This window comes from Lupinus angustifolius, chromosome LG09, assembly GCF_001865875.1.
Source record: "Lupinus angustifolius cultivar Tanjil chromosome LG09, LupAngTanjil_v1.0, whole genome shotgun sequence".
NCBI lineage: Eukaryota > Viridiplantae > Streptophyta > Magnoliopsida > Fabales > Fabaceae > Lupinus > Lupinus angustifolius.
Genome location: NC_032017.1, coordinates 17,992,783 through 18,013,555, shown reverse-complemented (window position 1 = coordinate 18,013,555; position 20,773 = coordinate 17,992,783). Strand labels below are relative to the sequence as shown.

The 20,773-nt window shown below is 29.8% G+C and overlaps 3 protein-coding genes across 4 annotated transcripts; all 3 read right to left on the bottom strand.

The window, feature by feature from the left end:
- Positions 243-3,643, bottom strand: LOC109357321 (UDP-galactose transporter 1-like). 2 transcript variants are annotated; one of them, XM_019601216.1, is made up of 6 exons: positions 3,284-3,643; positions 2,073-2,322; positions 1,775-1,982; positions 1,246-1,477; positions 486-736; positions 243-417 (listed from the first exon to the last, which is right to left on the bottom strand). In XM_019601216.1, the coding sequence occupies exons 1-5, from the start codon at positions 3,392-3,394 to the stop codon at positions 500-502; spliced, it is 1,038 nt and encodes a 345-aa protein (XP_019456761.1). In that variant the 5' UTR covers positions 3,395-3,643; the 3' UTR covers positions 243-417; positions 486-499. The 2 variants fall into 2 exon arrangements, with proteins under 2 accessions (XP_019456761.1, XP_019456760.1); XM_019601215.1 differs by having other exon boundaries at positions 243-736.
- Positions 5,839-9,006, bottom strand: LOC109356019 (esterase-like). Its single transcript, XM_019599338.1, has 5 exons — positions 8,717-9,006; positions 7,358-7,570; positions 6,981-7,150; positions 6,552-6,816; positions 5,839-6,170 (listed from the first exon to the last, which is right to left on the bottom strand). Exons 1-5 carry the CDS (start codon positions 8,976-8,978, stop codon positions 5,899-5,901), a joined length of 1,182 nt encoding a protein of 393 aa, XP_019454883.1. The 5' UTR covers positions 8,979-9,006; the 3' UTR covers positions 5,839-5,898.
- LOC109356314 (esterase-like) lies at positions 10,892-14,280 on the bottom strand. The gene is made up of 5 exons (XM_019599641.1): positions 14,037-14,280; positions 12,879-13,076; positions 11,831-12,000; positions 11,351-11,615; positions 10,892-11,160 (listed from the first exon to the last, which is right to left on the bottom strand). Exons 1-5 carry the CDS (start codon positions 14,278-14,280, stop codon positions 10,892-10,894), a joined length of 1,146 nt encoding a protein of 381 aa, XP_019455186.1.

The following is a 20,773-nucleotide window of genomic DNA, read 5'->3' as shown; positions in this document are numbered from 1 at the left end:
TTGAAATAGGAGTTAACAATCAATGCCAATAAATTTCTTCCTATTTGGTGGAAATGTCAATGAACTTTTATTCCTTGTTTTTTTTTGTGAATCACTGACTCACATGCTAACCGACAGTTATATACACTATTGGTGTTGAACTGCAAACAGAGGACTTCATCTCATTCAGTCCACAGAAAACATTAGAAAACTGGAGGCTAAACAACTAAATTTCAAGCATAACACCCCAGAAAAATAAATATATAAATAAAATAAAACAAAGATGAGGGGCTCAAAAAAGAATCATGTAAAAAACTGTAGAAGATCCTGATGCTATTGAAAACTGGTTAATCTAAAGGAACAAATAACCAAAATCACTTATATTTTTGTAGGATCGTGTATAGGTAATACTTGAACCTAACCTTCCTTTCCCGTAGTATCACTGCTGTATTTTTGCAGGTCTTTTTGCTATCACTGCCCTTCCAAGTTCCAAATGGCAGAACCTCAGTTAAACCAATAATTAGACTTTATCATCTAATTTATCATTTACAAGTGGAAGTAACTCTATTTTACTCAAAGGGGTCCTAGGTGTTCTGGGTGTCCGAGGAGTCCCTGGAAGTATTGGCTCTTGAGAGATCATATGTCTAACATAACCATAGAATGTACATCCAACAAGAGTCACAGCACATCCAACACCATTTAAATATGAAATTGGGTTCTTAAATATTAGCCAAGAAACAAGGACAGCAACTGCAACCTGCACAAAACGCATGATTAATGTTAATTGGGAAATGCAGAATAACTATGATTTTAACACATTACAGTTTGGTTTCACCATTATCTCACCCCAGCATACTTCCCTACCTTAAACAATCCAGTCACTTAACGAGATATTTTGTTCTATTCTGTTTGGTTCCACCCATTTCAGTGGAACCCAGATGTTCTACTTTTTTTTTTCCACCTCGTGTTGTATTAAATTCTATTTATAAAGTGCAACGACCATGGAACAAAAACCATATTTTGCATGCCATTGGGTTTTGACATGTTTGCCAAATGCTACCTTAGTAATCTACGTGCAAAGCTAAATTGTAAACTTCAACAAACTATAGAGCAAGGGATTAAAGAAAAATGATTGCCTATTGTTTCTCCGGGTATTAAATATAGAAAAAATGATTGATCTGATTGACAATGAAAAATTATAAATTTGAATGTTAAGACTAAATAACATAATGGCTTGAAGCATTTGATCTGCCTGATATATCTCACCTTAAGGTTTCCAGCAACATTAAACGTTACAGCAGTGGTTGAGTGAATCACATAAAAAATGGAGAAATTAAGGCAGAACGCCAAAACCCCAGAGGTGAAAATGATTATGAGGGCTGACCAAGGATATGGGTGAATACTTAGCCACTCAAGAATTCCATTGCCTTCAAGTAATATAGCAGGTATTGCCAAGATCATGGTTGCAAAAGGCGCCATGTAATAAACTGTGTTTATGCTAAAAATAAAAATAAAACAATTAGCCTATTTAGTTCAGACAAACATGCCAAAGAATTTCAGAGAAACCTACACAAGCACAGATAACAAAAAAAATTCATACTTCTTAGAACACAAAGTCAATGTCAATGTCAATGTGGGGGGTTAAAAATCAGTTGTGTACCACAAGGAATAGGCATTACAGACTTATAAATAACTGGAAAGTCTGCACAGGAGAAATTCCAGAGAGAAAGGAAAGAAAGAAAAACAAATTATAAAATAAAAACAACAAAGAAAAGGCAAAGAATAAATTTTGCACCTGTCAAATTTGTATCCATGCAACAGAGACTCTGCAAGGATGGTCTTTGTAGATGTAGCCAAACAGCCAAATAAGGCAGCACAAAATCCGAACATATTAAAACTAAGTTCTGTAAAAGAAGCGAGCAGAATCCCTCCAACAATGGGTATAAGAGAAGCCCAAATACGCCAGTCAAAATATTTCCTCCACACCAGCCATTGCAAAACAACTGTGCAAGTTCACCATGATCAGATCAGAATGTCCTTGAAATTTCAGCATAAAGCAGGTGGCAGAAATGTAACTAATTATTGAATCTTACCTGTTGTTGCAGGTGTAAATGACTTTATAGTCTGCATAAAAGAAACTGGAATATATCGTAGGCTTACATTACCCAGCACTATGTTAATACAGAACACAAATGACATTGGAAAGATTCTTCTCCAGCGATCCTCGGGCTCAACATGTATCAGGGGTTTAAGCTTTAGCACCTTAATTACCACATACCCCCCAACAGAGGAGCAGATAAAGTGGATACATGACACTGATAGAGGAAACTTGAATTCCAATTTCTGCGAAGCAAAATATCTAATTTAAAGCAATTATCATATTCCATGGACTTATTTAATATTTTGGTTGGGGGGCAAGGTAAGCATCAAGAAGGAAACCAAATACACATATTGGGGGGTGGGGGTGGAGTGGTGAAGATTGATAAACCTGTTTCCTTACAGATTGAACAAGAGCATAAAAGGCTAACTAATCTAGTGACTAGTGAGGTGATCAAAATCATTTAAAGTCCTAATAAAAACATTACCAGATTTATTCCACACATCTACGTGTCATATTACCTGGCTGGATAATTTTAATTTCAAATGCTAAATTGTGATCTGCTCTATGACACATTTCACGATTTTGCATATTTTGACTGTTTTAATTCCTATGACAAATTCCAAGATCATAAAAAGGATCGTGCCATGATTACCAACAACCCAATACATACATTAAAAACTTAGAACTCACTCAGAGAGCAAATACACTTCATGAAATTCAAATCTGTTTGATTTCAATATGGACTAGCTAACAAATAAATGAGTAGCTTACCAGAAACAAAGTTCTTAAGAATATGCATGTTAGGACAGTTCTACATACACCCGAAAATCACTGCTCACAGCCAGACCGGTGGGTGGGCAGTGATTTCCGGGAGGTGATAGAATTGCCCAGCCCGTTAATGTACATCAAGGGTACATAAATCATTACAGAATACCACAATTTGACACTGAAACAAGCCTAGCTCAGTGAACAGGCCATATATATTGAATTATTGAAATGCAATGAATAAAAAGGTAACATCAAAGAAAAAGTCTAAAAGTACAAAATTACAATACTCCTTTACAATTTATTACGTTTCCTAATTATGAATTCAAAGCTTCATCATGTTAATTTGTGGATCTTACGAAACAAAAAATAGTTCAACAGAATTCCGTATTGTTTTGAAATGAAAAATTACATGTTAAAAAGAATAATAAAAGGAACCTGGAAGATCCACTTGTTGACGATGATAACAGTAACATTGAAAGTCCACCATTGAAGGATTGCTAGAATGGATCTAAACACGCTCCATTGGCAAATTATGCTCTCTTCCATCACAACCTCACTGAATACAAAGATGAAAAGAAAAACCAACCCGACCCGAATTGGAAAATCCGGAGCCCCGAACAATGGAGATTTAGAGAGAGATGGCTCTTCCACTCTCACTGATTTGTGTTACTCCCTCTATGTGTCTGTGTTTTTGAATGTTATAGTTTTTGTAAATAAACGTTTTATCTTTTCCTTTGTTTATGTTTCTTCTTTGTTCTTACTCTCTCAATCTAAGATGTGTTATGTTATGTTGATGTTTTTATTTTTATTTTGTGAAAGAGCTTAATCAGGTGCTTATGATTTATAACATCAAAGTTTATGGTATTAGAGCTTGAGTTCATTAAATTATTTGTGTTTGGATGTATACTTTACAAAAAAACAGTAGAAGTTAAGTGTTTAGGTATATCATTACTATACAACCATTTGCCATAATTCCTAAAAATTTAAAATTTCAAGAATCATTACAAATTTAATTTGTGAATTTAAACTAGTATTAATACATGATACACTGTTTCAATTAATCATTTACGTGATAAAGTTAAATATGTATATATTTTAGAGTCCTAGGCTCCTAGCTCCTAAGCAGTTAGCATCAATATATCTCCATAACTAGTATAGTTTTTGTGTCATAAAGATACGGGATCGGGTTCTCTGATTTTTTTATCAAACTGGACAATAGAATATAATTTTTGTTACTATTAAAATTTAATTATATTTTTATATGTTTTCTAATAACCATTTTATAAAATTATTATTATATACACTAGCGTGTTGACCGGTACTCCGTATCGGTCGACCCATATTCTTATCTTCTAATATAAGTGTATAAGTGTAAAAAATGAAACATATAAATTCAATAGAAAATGTAAATTTAAGAATATAAGATGCAATAATTGATATGATATATACAAAAAATTTATAAATTTCTCGTGCATCTAATAATCATTATTGAGCTGTTGATATATTTTTTTTTATGTGCTATTATTTTATTTTTGGGTTGAAAAAGAAAGAAGATAAAAAAGAATGTGTGGATGAGTAATAATGTATTAATGAAAAAATGAAAGCAAAATGAAGTTTCTATTTATTAATGAGAGGGGTTAAAAAAAATAAAATAGAATTTAAAAATTATACCATACATGATAATTATTACTTGTTTTATCTTTATTAATAGTATAGATAATAACACATATATAGTCGATTGTGCCAATATAGTTCATTTACTATAATATATGATAAAATAATAATAAAATATATTATATATAACATCAAAATAATAATATATTATATAATCTTTAATTAAAAATAAATTTATGAGATGTATGAGTGTGTATATTTTTGTCATTCCTATAAGTAAGTGTAAGCATGTTTTCGTTAGATTATGAAATGGAAATTAGCAAAGTTAGCTTATAAAAAATACAACTTATATACAAGTTCTTCTAAACATGTGTATAAGTGATTATTATATAACAATATAAGGCAAGGATTCTCTCCATATTATAGATTATTCTTTTCCAATAATATAGGTTAGTTAAAATATATGTTCTTCTATCCCTCAGCTTAGTATAGGTGTATAATTAGTGTGATACAAGTTTGAGATCCTTGATTGTAGTGTGACATAATTACATGCGGTAAGAATAAAGGCATAGCATTTTTTTATTATTGGTTAAAAATTTTGAGCATGTTAAGAGAAATTTGATGTCATATGTGAAAAATGTTTTATTCGGTGGCAAAACACACTGGTATTTTTTTAATGCAGCAAAATTGATTAGTCTTAGACTATATTGTTTGAAGAATGTAAGAGGTGTGTATAACCATGATATATTTATCTAACTCATAGGGCTATCAAACACATTTAACTTATTATTAAACAGTATCCAAAATTGTATTTCACCTAAACATAAACAAAAATTTCAATACCCCGAACACAAAAAATCTGATTTCATAATAACCTTCCACTTGACCACACAACCTTACGACTCTCATTGGTTATAGTAGATACTTGTTTTAATTGTATTATTTTTCAATTCAGACATAATATTATGAATTCTTTTCAACAATTATTCTCATAAATCAAACATCCCAAACTTGGCTCTTTAAAAATACATACGCACACGTAGATATAGGGTTGTACTTGGATGAACTAAATTTATTACCCCTTCTGACCCTGTTGGCCATAAAATAGCCAAAAAGGGTAGTTAATAAATTGAAATTGAAATAAAATATTAAAATTGAATTATTTACCATTGAAAATATTGACAAGACATAATGAATAAAATAAAAAAAACATAATGAATATGGATATGTAAATGTTATCTTTTCTTTCATGATCATGTGAACCAGTAGAAAAGAAATAGATACAAAATTTAAGTGATGAAGTGGATAAAGAAATAGAGACAAATTTTTTGTATTAATGATCTGAATTAAAACTAATGATTATTTTTATAGGGAAGAAAATCATATAAAGACTAAGCTTATTAATTTATAATTGAAACGGGTGCACTAGCAAGCAACTAAAATTTTGTATCTATGCTTCTGAGACATGCCATATTCAAAGGAATAGGTGGATCTGTGAAAGCCCCGCTAGAAATTTTATCAAATACTACTTTGTTTGCTGCCTCTGTGTAATGTGTACCATCCCACATAACTCTAACAGAAGCTTTTCCACATGAACCTGCTGAAATTTCAGTCCCATTTACCTTAATAGTGTTCCCACATCCAACCATAAGGTTGCAATTATACTTCCCTCCATAGCCACAACAAGCAACTTGTGGATCCTCAAATCCTACATGTTTATGAAACTTTAAATCATTGTTCTGTCCAATATGATGAATGATTGAGATTCTTTTATTAGAATAGAGTATCTCGTGATACAAAGAGATAAATTATCTCTTACGGGCATTAAAATCATGACATGTGTCAGATTTCATCATTTTTTTATAAAATTACTTTGAAAACAAAGCAATACACATGTCATATTTTTTTTTTGGCGAAATGAGGTGAGTTATCTTTTGATATGATGATAAATTTTATTCACATATATTTTCTTTTTTAATTAGACGAAGAAACACACATTTTATTTCATGTCTAGTAAATATATCAATTGAGCTAGATTATGTATTAACTACAATGTGACAATTAATGAGATGGATTTGATTGGACTTACCATATTTTTTTGGATCTTGGAAAAGAGAGTACTTAGCAGAATAAATATCTACATATGTTATTGCTGCATTAGGAAGATCCTTGCGAAGTTGAGCTAGGGCTTCTTTAAGATTTAAGTTGAAATGTTTACATACTTCATTTAATTCCTTTATACAACCATATTCATCCCTTTCACCAATTGGATGATCAGACAAAAATGAAGAGTGGCAACCAAGGGGCCCTATGCTGTGTATCCAAAATGATCTCCCACCCAGGTTGTATATGTTCTTCATCAATTTAGAAATATAAATTAGTAAAGCTTATAAAAATAAATTAACTAAATAATGGGTGTAATACATGAATTGTAAATGATATGATATTAATGTAAAGAAATCTAATTACTAATGTAGAAACCATTTTATCTAATACCAGTAGAAGGGTATTTAACTACCTTAACATTTTCTGTGAATTTCTTCACTATATCGGGTATAGAATCAATAATTTGCTTTATAGGCCTGAAACTAGCAAAGCTAGCAGTAAGATCATTTTGACCAATATCATATGTGTATAAGGCTTTAGAAAAATGCTCTTCTTTGGGCATCAACGTTGCAAATATGCCTCCTGTCCAATTAGAACAAAAAAGGTAACCATGTTCTTAATTAGAACTCATAATCACATAAACAGATTGTTAAAATAATTGGGTCTAATTTCAAATTATAAGTTAGCTCATTAGACAAAATTTCTCATGTTAATATTATAATGGTTCTAAACTCATATTCTTAATTGATATTATACTTAGTACTTTAGCAAATATAACTATAAATTTACCTTTTTCTCTGAAGAATTTTGTTCTGGGTATGAAATTTATGAATTGATTGTACTGCACGTCTAAGGAGAAAGGACTGAATACATAACCAACAATTGAATAATTAGATTGTGGTTGGATCGTAGATCCTGCTGTTCCGAAATTTGCACCAGTTGAGAAATTAGATCCTAGAGAATCAAGGTAAGGGCTGAGATAAGGGAGTCCAAAATTTTGTGCTGAAATTACAAGATTATGTATCAAGATTAGAATTAAATCATATGGTAGAGAACATGCTAATGTATAAAAGTAATACATTATTTGAGTGCTTAACTTAGTACAACAACAATAATGTTATTTGTAAAGTTTCTGCATTAAAATATGACAAGTTCTATTGTGATAAAGAAAAAAGGGTAAATGTAAGAAACATAATGTTGGATCCGCGCGACAGGAGAGCCTCCAATTACTGGAGAGTTCCATTGTTACTGAAGTATGGGAAGAGTGGAGAGCCATAAGTGAGACACCACGTCTTCAACCAAAAGAGAATAACACAAGAGATTTGTTAACGAAGTTCAGCCAATTGTGTCTACGTCTCTGGTAAGGGTAGAAACAGGTCAGGCCGCCTATCAGAGGCCTATTACCTAGCCTATAACAGGCTAGGTCAGGCCAGGCTTTTTTCACGAACAGACCAGGCTCAGACTTTCTAAAAAGCCTATTTAGCTTAACAGGCCAGGCTATAGGCCACCTAAAAGGCCTATAAAGTCTAACAGGCCGGCCTATTTAGCTATATTATATAAGAATGTTGAAATTATACTGTTTTAATATAGCAATATTATTATATATGTGTAATATTAATATAAAAATGTATAAAAAAATATAATTTAATTATTAGAATTAGATGGGTCTAACTAAAAATAAGCCTATAAGCCCATTAAAATGTAGACATGGTAGCCTATTTCATGAGCATATAGTATAATAGGCCTTTAAACAGGCTAACAGGCCAGACCAGACTTTTAAACAGGCCTAGGCTTTGAATTTTTTTTTAAACATGCTAACAGGCTAGGCCTAGACTCCTATGTGCTATATAGGCTGGACTGTTTAAGGCAAAGTCTGGCCTGGCCTGACCTGTTTCCACCCTTAGTCTCTGGGAGCGTTGAAAGGCTACCATTATGTATTATTAGATAATAATGATTTGTGTTTGACTATTCTTCCTCTACCCAAACCATTTTACATCAGCTTAAGTCCATAACTAATATTAATGTAATATTTATAAAATATGAGTCATTACAGAACACATAAATTGGACAACAAAAGTATTATAAGTACTATTTCATATCTCGCTACATTAGACATGTAACATTGAGAAAAGTGATAAAAATAATAACCTATGAAATCAAGAATGATACGGCCATCAGAATATCTTCCTGCTGGTCTATGGAAATAAGTTTCTCCATATGGTGACTTCAGTGCCTTCATGGAAACTGAGTAGCCACCAGTATCTGAGTTTGAGGCACCAAAGTTAAATATGGCTGGGAAATTACAAGGTCCTTTGGCAACGACAGAGTTCAATATTGTAGTTACAACTAATAAAATCGTAAAGAAAGGAACAAATCGGATATGAAACTTTGTATTACTAAGAAACTCCATTTGAGGAAAAATTAGGCAAGTAACAAAGGAACTGAGAATTTGGAACTTTATAATGGGACACCTTTTTTTAGGGGGTAAAAATAGTAGGAGGACTTTTTCAATTCAACTCTCATAAGATAATTTTTGACGCATGGTTGGTCACTAACGAATGAAGGGAATTTAAATAAATCATTGGAAGCAAACTTCCATGAATGCATTATTAGACAAACACATAAAACTCAACCACCGAACACCCACTGAACCAGTCAAACATAAAACCAATTCATCAAGCCAAGGAAACACAAGCATAGCAGCAATCATTACTCTAGAAACTTCAGCAGGCAATACTCACAACACAAAACACACAAGCATCAAAGTCACCAATGTCAAGGAACATAATGCATTACCTAAATGCCCCTTTAGGAAAAGTCTTCTCTATTCTGTTTTTTTTGTTAAGTTTGTTATGTTAATTATTTCAGTTTCAACCTTGTTAATTAGGCTTTTTAGTTTAGTATAAATAGGATATAGCTCCTTCTATTATAAATCAAGAAAGTTATTCATGGTTTATTAATAATAAGAGAGGTATTATTCGATCATAAGAGTGTTTTCATTCATATTCTTCTGCATTGAGTGAGTGAAGCTCAATTTCATTTCTCCTTCATTTACATTTCTGTTATGCATTAATACATTGATTCATGAATCAAAAATCTAAATAATATACTGTTGCAAAAACATTGATACTAGCAAATTTTAATAATTTAATCCTAAGCTTTTCAACTTGTATATTGTTAGTTTCTTCATTTATATTCATCTTTCATTACTTAAGTCCATTGCTTATGTGGCTAACCTATTACCGCTTTGCATGCATGTGAAGTATTAACCAAGCATGTGTTAATGGAGCCAAGATCAGTAATAAAGAGGGAAATATTATGTAAAACAAGACAAAAAATAAAATGAAATGACAATTATATATTTTTATTTACATTTGTAATGATACTTTTTGTCTTAAAATTAATGTAAAAGTAGTATTTCTTTCTCCGATAATGGAGAGAATCCCCACTCGTATTAATAATATTAATATTGAGTGCGATCTTGATTCCAACTGAAAATCTGTTAGGTATGTTATGTGATATTAGGCTAACAAAGAGTATAATATAGTGCACAAGTCATCAAAATAAAATAGAGGAATTAAAGCAAGAGAGTCAAAAGATGAGGGACTAATAATATCTATGCAATTAAGGCATACAGTTTATTTGAGACATCACATATATTCAATAAACAATAATCATAGTTTCTTTAACTACAAATGTATGACATTTTTTATGTGTTATTTTAGGGTTCTGTGTATAACGAAAGGCATTTTATAGAAGTTGCAAGAAAAATGCAACATGAACATATAGTCATATAGATATATTGTATGAGAATTTACTGGATCATTGAGACTTATCTATGTGGAAAAAATGTTAAGTAATGTAATAAAAATAATGGGGTACAAATGTATTTTACATGTCTTCTATAGTCAAATTTTTTTGGTGGAATAGAAAAGAGTATAGTCATAGACTTGTAATTCACCATTAACATATCATTCATCATTAATACTTTATTTTTATTTAAGAAATAATAATAATCATTAATGATGTGTATTTTATCACAACAGTATAAAATTATATTTATCAACAACTTATTTTCTCTATTCATATTACAGGTTGCTGCTATTATAAGGCAATAAAAACTAATTAGTTTTGAAGTAATTATCTATTTTAGTTCTTCACGTTTTTTTGACCTTAGCAGTTTAGTTTGATTTTTCAAAGATTAAAAAACTCAAAATAGTCACCAAAAATTTCAAATGTGGATCAAACTGATAAGATCAAAAAACATTAGTGACTAGAATGATAATTACTCTCAGTTTTATTCAGCAAAAGAAATTAAGGTAATTAGTTTTTGGTGAAACTTCTATGACATGTCATATTCAAGGGTACAGGTGGATCTGAGAAAGCTCCCGTTGAGATTTTATCAAAGACAACCTTATTAGCTGCCTCAGTGTAATGTATCCCATCCCAAAGTATTCTAGCAGAAGGGTTTTTACATGAACCCACTAAAATGTTAGTCCCATTTACGTTTATGGTTCCCCCACAATATTCACCACTATCGAAGTTGTACTCCCCTCCATAGCCACAGCAAGCAACATGTGGCAGTTCAAATCCTGCACATTAATATAATGAATTATGTAGCTTTAAAAAATCGAGTGTAATATCTATATATCATTTGTACAAATGTTTATATATAGTCAATATATTATTCATTATTCATTTGTATTGCTTATATTTAAAAATATCAATGATGATTTAATATGAATGATACATTGACAATATAAAAACTCTTATGTGACTTACCGTATTTCTTTGGGTCTTGGAAAAGAGAGAGCTTAGCAGAATAGATATCTACATATGTTATTGCTGCATCAGGAAATTCCTTACGAAGTTGAGCTAAGGCTTCCTTCAATTGCTGATTGAAATATTGAGCTACTTCATTATTTGCCTTTGCACAACCATACTCATCCTTCTCAGCAGATGGGAATTTGGTCAAAAATAAAGAGAGGCAACCAAGGGGACCTGTGTTGTGTATCCAGAATGATCTAGCCCCCAAATTGTATATGTTCTTCATCACCAAGTTCACCAATCAAGACCAATTTGAATTAATTAGCACAATAATAAAAGTACTTGATTGATATGCACTAATAAAGAATATATATTTTTACATAGAAATTGTCACATTAAAAATGTTTGGCTCTCATGGAAACTATATTAAAAGTTATCTACAGTGTATTAAAATTAAACTCATAATAAAATATCAATAGATGGGTATTGAGCAACCTTAACATTTTCGGAGAAAGTCTTGACTATATCAGATACAGAAGCTTTCACTTGTTCTTTAGTCATGTTACCGAAAATCAGAGCTGTGAGATCATTTTGACCAATATCAAATGTGTATAAAGCTTTAGAAAAATACTCTTGTTTGGGTATCAAGGTTGCAAATATGCCTCCTGGACATGGGCAAAAACAAGTTAAATCAAGTATTTAAATCACAAATATATATATATATATATATAGGAGTAAGACTTCTCTCCATTAATGGAGAGACAAGTTATATTTTGTAGTGTATTTTTAAGACCAAAATTATAATTCCAATAAAAAGTAAAGGTTATAAATGTCATTGTCTTTTGAGTTTTTAATGTATTTTTCCACTACTTACCTCTTCATTAATGGAGAGGAGTCTAACTCATATATATAGAGTCCGGATCTGGAGAGGCCAATAGCCTAATACTAACGTAGGATTATGACACGTGGCAAATCAATTTTTAATGGCCAAGATTTAAAATGCAAAAACATATTTTTAATTAAATTAATTCAAAAAATATGTTCTATCTTCCTCTTCAACTACTCCATTGCTGCAATAGGAAAGAGAAAATACAAACACAACTAGAGAACAATAAGCCCTATTGGCTTGAAGCTAGTCCTTTTTCTTCTTCTTCAATAGTGGCTCACCGGTAGCATGGTAGGCGGTGGCCCGGAGAGGCACAGAATTAAAAAACAAGATATGACTATTAGACTTTTCTATACTTTGTGCTTATATACTTCAAGGATTTTAGAGGGAAGAAATATAAGTTTTGATGATGTCTTTTTCTATCTGTGTTTTCTTTCTCATAAGTTCTGAATTGTCATGGATGTTACTTAAAAAAATATGAAACAAAATATATTTTTGCATTTTAAATCTTGCCCATTAAAGATTGATTTGCCACGTATCATAATCCTAGGTTAATACTAGCCTCTCTATTATAGGAGAGAATCCAGACTCATTCATCTATATATATATATATATATAGAGGAGTATATCTATACAAGTTGTTCATATATTTATCACCTTGTTGTCTGATGTATTGTGTCTTGGGTATGAAATTCATGAATTGAGAGTATTGTAGATTAAGGTAGAAAGGACTTGGAGCATTTTGTCCAGGGGGACGAATTGTTGAACCCAAAGTTGCAAAGTTTGCTCCATGTGAGAAATTGGTTCCAAGAGAATCGAGGTAAGCACTCAGATAGGGAAGTCCATAACTTTCCGCTGAGGTCACGTATATATCAAATGTGCGATCGAATAGTTATTATTCAATAATATCATACAGAGTACATAGTTATGAAGAGAAAAAATAGTCCCAATATCTCATATTTACATACACACAATTATACTCATATTTACCACACAAGCAAAGTGAGTTAGATACTGGACAAACTGAGTGAGATACTTATTGTTTTTTATCTATTATTAGTGTAAATATTATATGATGACTTATTACACATTGTCGTATCATGAATTTATTTGACTTGTGAGTCATAATTACTACCTAAAGTATCACATCCTATCCTTGTGATTATTAATATTATTCTTTCATGGCATAAACCAATTTTTAAATAATGTACAATATTAAGAGAGGTACAAATGTACCGAGATAAATTATATTAACTATTACATCATTAATAAGTTTTATATAAAATAAATTTAGCCAAATCCTAAAAGTTTTTATCAAATATATTTTCATATCAAAATTAATAAAAATCTAAAATAGTTTAGTATATTCTTTTTATGCATGTATCAAGATTATGGGAACATGGTTTTAAACTATATGAAAATTGAAACTATTTAATTTTATATTTATTGATATTTAAATTTTCTCAATTTTAGACAAATGATATATAATTATTAAGTAACGAGTGAATAAACCTAATTTATTTTTATAAAAAATTATTAATAATATAAGAGTTGAAATAATTTATCTTAATGCAAAGGAATATCTCCTCGGATATAACAAAGAAGGGAGAACAAGTTAATGATTTTTTAATATATCATTTATTATTTATATTTAATTATTATTGATTCATAAATATAATAAATTGAATAATATATAATTCAGGTATCAAATATGAATTTACTAGTTTATTAAATAAACGAACTTAATTCAGGTATTTAGTAAATAAAAGTAGAAATGTTCCATGAATTAACCGAAAATAGATAGCAATTAATTACCTATGAAATCAAGAATGATGCGACCATCAGAGATTCTTCCAGCAGGTCTGTGAAAAAAGGTTTCTCCAAATGGTGGTTTCAATGCACTAAGAGCAGCTGAGAAGCCACCAGTATCTGAGTTTGATGCACCGAAATTAAATATGGCTGGGAAATTACAAGGGTTCAACTGTGATGTAGCAACCGATAAAAGCACCAAAAAAGACACAAATGATATTTGAAACGTGGCAGTGATAGAAAACTCCATTCCAAATACTAATAAACTTGCTATGCAAATGGAAGAGATAATTATTATTTTATAATATCAAAGAATCAACACACATAATGGAGTAGATATAGAGTCCAATATTGGACGCAGATCTCGACATGTGATATTAAAAAAAATAAAGGGTTTAGATTTTATTTGTTTTTTAATAAAATAATATTAAAAAAATTTAACTATCTTTTATCATCATATTCTAATATGAGATTTGCAAGAATATATAAGTTTTTTATTTAATTAATTTAAAAATGATAAAAATATTAGACCTTTATTTTTTTTATATTACATGAGTTAGAATTTGAGTTTAATATTAAACTCTCCAATATTAAAGACGATCTTAATTTAATAATTTAATATTTTTTGACCAAATAATATGTGGATAATACAATTTGTGAACATAAGATATTTCTACCATATATTACCTATATAACAACAAAATGAAATAACATTGAAATGTCTTCTAACTAACATTTTAATGAATATAATAATAGGAGAAAGTAGTTTCTATCCATATATAATTTTTAGGAAAAATTCACAAACCCCCTTAAATTTTATATTTTTGCAAGTAGACATCATAAACTATTTTTTTCATAATTATTCCTTAAACTTTAACTATCGGTGAATTTGATCCTTACATACATCAAATTTTAAATATTGATCATGGACATCACTTTAGTACACCAATTATTGGTTATATTTGATTCTCTATCAACATTGTAGTCTAGCTTATACTTTAGCATGAAGAAAATTGTAAGTTGAAGACCTTTTACGATTGCCTTGAGATTAATTATCATAATATCCCAAAGAAGTGATATATAATAATTTGAGCTTGTTATGGAATACAATTTCAAGATGAAATAATTACTTGATAAGTGATTTAGAAAATTGTTCATGCTTATGGATGACACAGGTGATCATTGGAATGGGATTACTTATGCTTTACCTGGTGGGAGGAGAATGAATCAAATATTCAATTATATGGATTGCAATCATATACATGTCTATAGCTTTAATAAGAATTGTGAATATTTCTAATAAGTAAATTCACAAGCACTCAACCTTACGCATAATGTGTGCTGATTCCAACTTTATTGTTAGTAATTTATAATTGTATATATGTAGGGAATAATTTTATTAATAGTTAAAGTTTGAGGAATAATTAGGAAGAAAAAGTAGTCTATAATATTTACATGCAAAAAACATAATGTTCAAGGAGGTTTTGTGAAATTTCCCCTATTAATAAGTTCTATGTCATATAGTATATAGTAAATCCAATATTAGTCAAACCATACATAGACAAAATTGAATTTCATTTAATATTTTACGTACCACATCAATATAAGATATTAGTAATATATTACTTCAAAGAAAAAGTACTAAATCCACTTAATGTGAGAACAATTCATGTATTCAATAAAAAAATACATAATTTAAAAAGTGATTCATTTTTTTTTTAAAAGTATTCAATATATTGAAAAGTAATTCATTATGGATAATGTTATGTGATAGTTTTCACCTTTTATTCTTCTTATGAGTTACCATGTATAGGATCAATTAGACAACACAATATTAAATAGAAACCATTACAATATATAATAATAAAATAGATTAAATGAAGATTAATCCAATTTTTAAATATAAATTATGTCAAGAAAAATTATAAGCGAAATGATTAAAAAATATTTACATATCAATGTTTTATCAACAACTTAATTTATGATAAAATATTATAAGGTATTTTGATTCATATATCCATCTACCTAACTGGATTAAGGCATAACTATTGTTTGCTTCTAAAAAGATTTTATATCCTCTTTTACTCTCAAACTTTGATAATGATACGTATGATACTCAATATGTGAAATGTATAACTTATGAAGTGTATAAAAGTAAAAGGAAAATGAGAAATGTAGGAACGAATTGAAGAAACCCTCTTCCATATATATGAATCTACGAGGATAGAAAAGTTCTAAGATATATAGTAAGGGTGACAAACACATAGAATTGGATGCTAATTAATGAAAAGCTATCATCATTCCATATACATTAGGGGTATAACCGGTTCTGGTTTAAACCGTGAAAATGATGAAATCAAATTGAATTAAACCACAAAATGTGGTTCGGTTTTGTGGTTTGGTTATTTTTTTAATGAATCATTTATGTTTAGTTCGGTTTATGGTTTTATAAATTTAGGAATTGTTGGAACCGAACCAAACTCCACATTAAAGAAATAGATTTAGTGAATGGTGTTTTATTGTTGTTTAAATTTTTCAACCAATTTTGTAGCTTAAATTATCAACTTTTGTATGATTGTGGTATTATATATGTTACTAAATTGTTATTTTGATAGTATTATATATGTTATCACTTACTAAATTGTTTTTCAGTGTTTTGATGATTTGGAACTAGTATTTTGAGAACCAGACTAGACGGTTCGACTCGCCAGACCGCTGACCGAACTTGAGAATGATTTTGGTTTGTAGTCTTAACCGAAGGAGGGTTGAACTGCTTTGACCGAAGAAATTCCAGTCCGACTGTTTGAAACTATTCAATCGCATTAACCCAGGAAGTAAATCAGACTGTTCAATTAAAAATTAAAACTATTCAAATAATTTGTTTAACTTTAGTCTAAAAAAAGGTGAAGATATGTTACTTCAATATAATTATACATAATTATTAATTATAAAAACTTTACATTAACATATAATTATATATTTCTAGATAAAAATTTTTAATTATGCGTAGATTCACCCAGTCAGACCATACAGTTTAACTGTTTAAACCAGTTAAACCTACTACTGGGACTCTCCCAGTTTGACGTCCGGCTCGGGTTTCATAATATTAATTGGAACATATCTTCCAATTTTTGTGGTATTAAGTTTGAAACTAACATATATCATATATTGTTATACATCTATTATTATATGTTTTACTAATTGTGAACTGTAAGGTTAAGTATGTAACTATTATACATTTTACTAATTAATATATGTTACTAATTGTGAATTGTATTGTTATGTATGTTACTAATAGATACATGTGTGTTACTAATTGTGGATTGTATTATTATATATATGTGTGTGTGATAATTCATTTTTCTCCATAAATTACATAATTGTTATATATATTTTTCAATGATAATTTATTATATATGTTACTCACAAATAATTATGAGTTTCAATTTTTTGACTCAGTTATCTATGATTCATATTTTTTGATAATATAGTTGAAGTGTTTTTGTTTTTTTCTATAATCAATATTTCTCATAATATATTTTGAGATTGATGCGAGATTTTCTATAAAGAAAATAATATGATAAAACGTGGAATCGAACTGAACCATTCAAAAGTAGTTCAGTTCAGTTTGGTTCTTACAGTTGAATTAGCGGTTAATTGAACGAAACCAAACTATGTGTTCGTGTCCAGTCTCTAAAATGCATTAAAAAATAAACTGAACTTTTACACCCGAATATAAATCTATTTAAACTATATTTTAAGTTAATTTATCTATATTCAAACTTAATGAATTAATTTCAATCCATCATATTCATTTATAACTTCATTTTCATTGATTTGGATGAATATCCCATCAACGACATCATTTTTATGGATTTGAAAGTATGAAATTCAATCCATTTAATGGTTCACTCGTTTAGAACACAAGGTTTGAGTGTAATGGTAAATATTCTTTATCAATTGCCGCTAATTTTGTATTTTTTTCATAATTTTTGCAATTTATTTAGAGATGACATTTTTTATTTGTATTTGCAACTTGCATTGATCATTGAGGAACACATGAACACTATGTAAGGACTTGCACATTGGAGGAGAAAGAATGAACAATTTGCATAAGATCCCATTACTAATATTCTATTTTATAGTATTGTAATATCTTAAGGTTGAATGTAGCTGAAGTCGTTGGTAATTTAACAAATCTATTGTAAATGTGGTGGAGTTGGACATGCTTGTCATGTATTTGATAGAATGTCTGATAGAGATATTGTCTTATTTAGGAAAGTAGACATTTAACAACGCTTGCTTCAGTGAGCACTGTTAAATGTCTACTTTCTACCGCGCTTCAAAAAACGTTGTTGCATATAAGCTTATGTACTATTGCATTCACATAGAGAACGCCTCAAAAACGTTGTTAAATGATAATTTTAAACGTCGTTGTTTTGCTATTCTGGCGTAGTGGTGAGTGATAATGGAAATCCTTTTCATTAAATGAAAACTATAAAGTAAAAACAAACTATCAAAATCATATGTGGGTGATGTTAACTTCTCCCTTCTCTTAAAGCAAACAACTTGCTAACCATGACATATCATAAAAGTATAAAGTTTGAAGTAAAGAGAAGAAGCAATTATGGGTATTGGCGAATCATCAATGCCAAGGTTGTTAACCATCAAATTTAATAAGGTAATTTGTGCCACAAGTCTTCATTAACGAGCTATGTGTAAAATTCCATGACACATGACATGATATGCAATTTAAGTAATTTTGACATCAGATATATAAGGTATAGAGTTCCATTCTCAAATCTCAAGTTCTAGTCCCATGAGTCACAATCACATTCTTCCTATTTCTTATTTCCCATTGTATTTTATTTAATACCCTTTACAGGTGATGGTCACTTTCTATTTTCCCTTTTTTCATAGTCATCTCCTATTCTCTTATCTTGAGATAAAAAATTAGAGATGTTAAATTCAAAAATCAGTTAACTTCTCATCTTAACTTCAAAATAAAAAATAAAGTTAACATAGATAAAAAGGGTCTACGTCTGATTTTCCACATTTAGTGTCACTCCATGTACCATGACATTGTAATTGGTTGAAAAATATATATTTAATTTAAAATTTAAATTTTAAGTATTTTTTAACCACTCATAACTTATGACACATAAAATGATATTATTTATAAAATAGCAGGTATGCTCCCAGTAAAATGTTGGTAAGGCGAAACTTACTTTCACCTTGCATACCCACCTAATAGTATTTTGAGAAATTATCAAAAAGGAAAAGAAATGCTACAATTAGAGGTGGCAATATGGGCCAGCCCGGCCCGGCCCAGCCTGACCCGTCAGAATATGGGCTGGCCCGACCCTTATTGTTAAAAGGGCTCAAAATGCCAGCCCGACCCCATATTTAGCAGGGCTGGCAGGCCGGCGGACTGGCCCGTTTTGTTTTTTTTTTTTCTTTTTCAAAACACACATTAAAGCTTTTAGACAAAAATAAATAATTCAAACAATTCATAAATGTCTTGTAAAACAAAAAATCACAAACAAAAGACACAATCTCATAATAACATATTGCATTAGTACAAAACTTGTAAATTCTAAACAATAAACTACCATAGTCCTAAACTTTTAAACTCCTAGTTCACAATAGAGCTTATAACTCCTAAATTTTAAAAAGTGTATAAGAATCAGAACGATTGTATTATAAATCAATTACAATAAAATATATATTACTCAATTTAATTTGAATTCAACTACATTAAAAATATAAATTAAAACTCAGTCGAATTCAATTAATTTTTCAAAAGGAATCAAAATCAGTAATTCTGTTTGAGTTTCCATTTTTCCATTTCAATTAATTAAATGTTTAAATTTGATTCAAACACCCCTAATTGTCAGTGAAACTTCACCTTTATCTCATAACAACAACAAGTACAATAATCAGATAAGAGTGAAGATAATAGATAACTATGTAATGAGATATTAAATGTTCATTTTACAAAGAGAATGAAGAATTATATGCTTAAGCATCCAAACATAAGTTAAAATTGTAAAAGTTTAATCTTAATTGCAATGAGCAACATGATATACAAATGAACTTTAATCTTAATGTTGGCCCGCCGGGCCAGCCCGGTCCGGCATTCCATTGCCCGTCTAAAAAACGGGCTTCCAAAACGGGTTGAATACGAGCTTTTGGGCTAAAACCCTCAGCCCGGCCCGCTAAAAACACCTATCTGAACGGACTGGCCCGTCGGGCCAAGCCCATTTTGCCATCCCTAGCTATAATACTATGAATTTGTATAAAATTAAGTGTTTAGGGAATTTTAGCTAATATTTCTATAAATATATCTCTTACTTTTAACTTTTTAGAAGTTGCCGTAAACTCAAACATATTTTTTAATATCACCCAATATTTTAATTAACTTAATGGAATTGTTTTAGTTTAAGTAGAAATTTCGATTTAGAGCATATATGAATATAAATACATGAATTTTTTTTTTGTAGGAATAGTTTTGATTTTCTACTTTCTATAGTTGTTCTACCCTATTTGAAGATGATTGCCTTAATGTAGGATATATTTTATTTAAACCAAAAATCTGATTTTTTTTTTTAATTATGTGTTTCTTATTGTATAAGTTAGAATTCAAATATAAAAGAAAAATAAGATGGGGGTGGAAAAAGAAAATCGGATTAGTGAAGTGGCATCACCTTGTTGGAGTACAAGTGGGAATGCAACAATGCCTT

Excerpts from the sequence above, each read along its gene's own strand:
- LOC109357321 (XM_019601215.1), bottom strand. The coding sequence starts at position 3,394 with ATGGAAGAGAGCATAATTTGCCAATGGAGCGTGTTTAGATCCATTCTA. Across the intron at positions 2,323-3,283 it reads TCAACAAGTGGATCTTCCAG|AAATTGGAATTCAAGTTTCC; the intron begins GTTCCTTTTATT and ends TTTGCTTCGCAG. Across the intron at positions 737-1,245 it reads ATGTTGCTGGAAACCTTAAG|GTTGCAGTTGCTGTCCTTGT; the intron begins GTGAGATATATC and ends CGTTTTGTGCAG.
- LOC109356314 (XM_019599641.1), bottom strand. The coding sequence starts at position 14,280 with ATGGAGTTTTCTATCACTGCCACGTTTCAAATATCATTTGTGTCTTTT. Across the intron at positions 13,077-14,036 it reads CATCATTCTTGATTTCATAG|CGGAAAGTTATGGACTTCCC; the intron begins GTAATTAATTGC and ends ACGTGACCTCAG. Across the intron at positions 12,001-12,878 it reads ACAATACATCAGACAACAAG|GAGGCATATTTGCAACCTTG; the intron begins GTGATAAATATA and ends GCCCATGTCCAG.
- LOC109356019 (XM_019599338.1), bottom strand. The coding sequence starts at position 8,978 with ATGGAGTTTCTTAGTAATACAAAGTTTCATATCCGATTTGTTCCTTTC. Across the intron at positions 7,151-7,357 it reads AAAATTCTTCAGAGAAAAAG|GAGGCATATTTGCAACGTTG; the intron begins GTAAATTTATAG and ends CTAATTGGACAG. Across the intron at positions 6,171-6,551 it reads CCAAGATCCAAAAAAATATG|GATTTGAGGATCCACAAGTT; the intron begins GTAAGTCCAATC and ends ATAAACATGTAG.